The 3,114-nt window shown below is 49.6% G+C and overlaps 1 protein-coding gene across 1 annotated transcript in view; it reads right to left on the minus strand.

Moving 5' to 3' along the window:
- Window positions 1-1,214, minus strand: part of ZNF287 (zinc finger protein 287) — a 14,034-nt gene extending 12,820 nt beyond the window's left edge. The window contains 2 exon segments of the mRNA XM_023514037.1: window positions 957-1,076; window positions 1,079-1,214. Coding sequence (XP_023369805.1) covers window positions 957-1,076; window positions 1,079-1,214 — 256 coding nt within the window.
- Between the last annotated feature and the right edge of the window lie 1,900 nt (window positions 1,215-3,114).

Below are 3,114 nucleotides of genomic sequence, written 5' to 3' on the forward strand. Positions count from 1 at the left end.
GAGAGGGACAGACAGACACACTCTTCAGGGCACACAGATAAACACAAATAGGCTTTACATCTTCCTCCCCTAAATCCTTAGACTGGCAAAAAACTGCAATCTGTTTGAGGGTGGTGGGGGTTGAAGCTATGAAAAGTGGTAATAGAATGAATGATTTAAAGAGTCTGAGCAAAATGGCAGATTTTCTAACTTGTTGAAAAAAATTAAACATTTTTACAGAAAAAAATGTTTCAGTATTTTAGTCACTGATGTTACAGAAGCTGTAATGACTGAATTGGCTCCGAATATCAACACAGCACATCAACTGTTACTTGGAACAGACTGAGAGAATTTCTTTTTAATAAAATGCTCAGTCTACCCAAGGGAACCGTCAGGGCAAAAGGGCGAACCATTTATCTGCTTTGCATGTTAATGCCAGCCTATCCTTGGTGCCAGAGGGCTGGGAAGATAGATGAGGTGGGTGGACTGGAAAGCAGTAGAAGAGGTTGGTGTGATTTGAAGCCTGTCAAGTGCTTCTACAGAAGACAATTGCTTAAGGATATATCTGAAGCCAAAATCCCCTTAGAAAACCTCAGAACTGGCCTGGCCTGGAATAGAACCAATACCACCTGTCCCTAGACTCCAGCTCTGAGCTCTGCTCAGCCACAGTCGTGCCACCAACGCACACTGTTTACAAGGCCCTGCAGAAGAGATGCGACAGTCTCGCCTCGCCTCGCCTCCTGTCGCCTCTCCTTCCTTCCTGGCCCGTCCCTCTTAGTCCTCTTCAGCCGGAGAGTCGAGAGCAGCGGAGGAGCTGGGGACCCTGCGACGCACGACGCTGGGACTAGGCCCCCCACAGCAATCTCCACCCTGCCTTCGCCCCCTCTGCAGGCCGCAAGCCGGGCGCCCGCGCGTGGACGGGCTCGAGCGCTCGCCGACTGCGCGGACACGGCGCCCGGAGCCTGGGACATCATTACCTGTCGCCGGGACCTGCGGACGCGCAGCCCGAGCAGCCCGAGAGGCCACAGGCAACAATGGCGGCGGCGTCGCGGGCGCCTGCGTGGCGGGCTCGGTGCCGAGCCGCACAGGGTCTTCTGCTCCGCCGCGTCCCTTCCCCAGAAAGCACAGCGTGTCTTGGCCAGGTGCCGCACGCCCCAGCCCGGACCTGAGAAACCCGGCCCGGAATCCCCGGCGCTTCGGCTTAGCGGCGACCTCGCCTTGGCGCCACTGCGCATGTGCGCCGGGAGAGCGCTGCGCGCCCGCAGAGCCAATCGGAGCTCGGGCTCCGGCCTCCCCCCCGCGGGTCGCGGGCCCTGGACCTGTCTCCATGGCAACCTCCTCCACCCATCCCCGAGACTGGCCTGTCAGCCTGCCCGCAGGGTTCTGAAGCGAACTTGAAAGTTTCTCTGGGCAGGCACAGGTCTGGTAGACAACTTGGAGGTCGGGGAGGTACTAGCAGGTGGGGGAACGTAAGGGAGTTGAAGCCTCGCACCAACTAGGCAGAGAAAACCGGGTGCCAGAGTTGCTAGAGGAAGTTGCTAAAGGAAGGATGGGCAGGGAAGGAAGATGCGACCCAAAGGCAGGAGACGTAACGTGCTGGCTCAGCTTCACTGTGCGTCAACCTCACCGTGACGGTTCTGAGTCCCTCCTCACCAGTCTGAATCTGAGACTCAGGTTGGAAAGAGAAGAACATGCTATTTATAAGAGACACAAACAAAAATACATACAACGCTAGTAAAATAAAAGGATAGAGAAACACATTCCAGGTTTTCCTACTATCTACTTCTCTGTTAACAAATCACCACCAAACTTTTAAAGAACAACCGCCTTGTTATGCTCACGGGTTCTGCGAGTCAGAAATTTGGAAGAATAGCACGGGTTTCTCTTCTTTGCCTCGCTGTGTCTGTAGCCTCTGTTGAGATGATCTGATGGCTGGGAGGGCCCACTTCCGAGATGACTTTTTCACTCACATGTTTAGGCTCAGGAGGAGAAGGGTGAAAGATGAACTCAGCTTGGACTTGAGCAGAGTGCCTACGTGTGGTCTTTCCAGCATAAAGGACTCAGAGAAGTTGGCTCTGGACTCCCAAGAATGAGTATCCCAGTGAACAAGGGAGAAATTCCTTGGCTGACTGTGATATGGATCGGAAGTCACCTAGCACCAATTCTATCATATTCTTGGTCAAAGCAGTCACAAGCCTTCACGGAATCAAACAGAAGTAGATGTAGACCCCAGGGAGAGGGTGTCAGAGAATCTAATATCACCATATTAGGAAAAATATAACAAAAAGGAAGCTGGGGAATGTAATGGTCATTTGATGTATCAATTTGTCTAGGCTGACAAATTATTACTGTTATTCAAGTAAACATTAATCTATTTGTTGCTGTAAAGACAGTAGCTGTTATTGAAGTCTATAAACTCAGTCGAATTAAGTATAGGCCATTATCCTAGATAATTTGGGAGGATCCAATTTGGTTAAAAAACAGAACTGAGTCTTCCCTGAAGAAGAAACTCCATCAATGTACAAAAGCTTCCAGCCTGCCCTTCTCGATGGGCTGCTCTTATCACCTTTGATCTTGCCTAGTCAGTCTTGTAAATATTTCAGTGTACTGATTCTGATTTTAGGGCTGAACCCTTACTGATACAAGCAATAATCCTAATCTCTGGCAAACTGGAATTTAACAAGATCACAGGGGGAATAAATAAGAATGATATACACCCATAAAGGGAAAAACTAGGCTAGGTGTGGTGGCTCAAGCCTGTAGTCCTAGCACTTCAGGAGACTGAGGTGGGAGGATTGCTGGAAGCCAGGAGCTCAAAACCAGCCTTAACATGGCAAGATCCTGAGTCTATTAAGAAAAAAGAAGAAAAGTTAACAGAGAAGATATATTCATCATAATTACATAGTATGTCCCCAGCAATAATGCCTCCAAATATATGAAGCAATAACTGATGCAACTGTATGGAGCAAAACACAAGTCAACAACTGAAGCTGGAAAATAGGATATATGCCCAAGTTTGTGTGCTGCCAGGATCCACCTTTGTGACAGAGGCATCCATATCTCCAGCTGCCAGAATATTTACTTGCTCAGAAGGCTCACACCTTTTTAGAAGTTGTCTTGGCTGCAGGAAGCTGC

The sequence above is a fragment of the Otolemur garnettii genome, unplaced genomic scaffold (assembly GCF_000181295.1).
Source record: "Otolemur garnettii isolate 467f Iridium unplaced genomic scaffold, OtoGar3 scaffold00046, whole genome shotgun sequence".
Classification (NCBI taxonomy): Eukaryota; Metazoa; Chordata; class Mammalia; order Primates; family Galagidae; genus Otolemur; species Otolemur garnettii.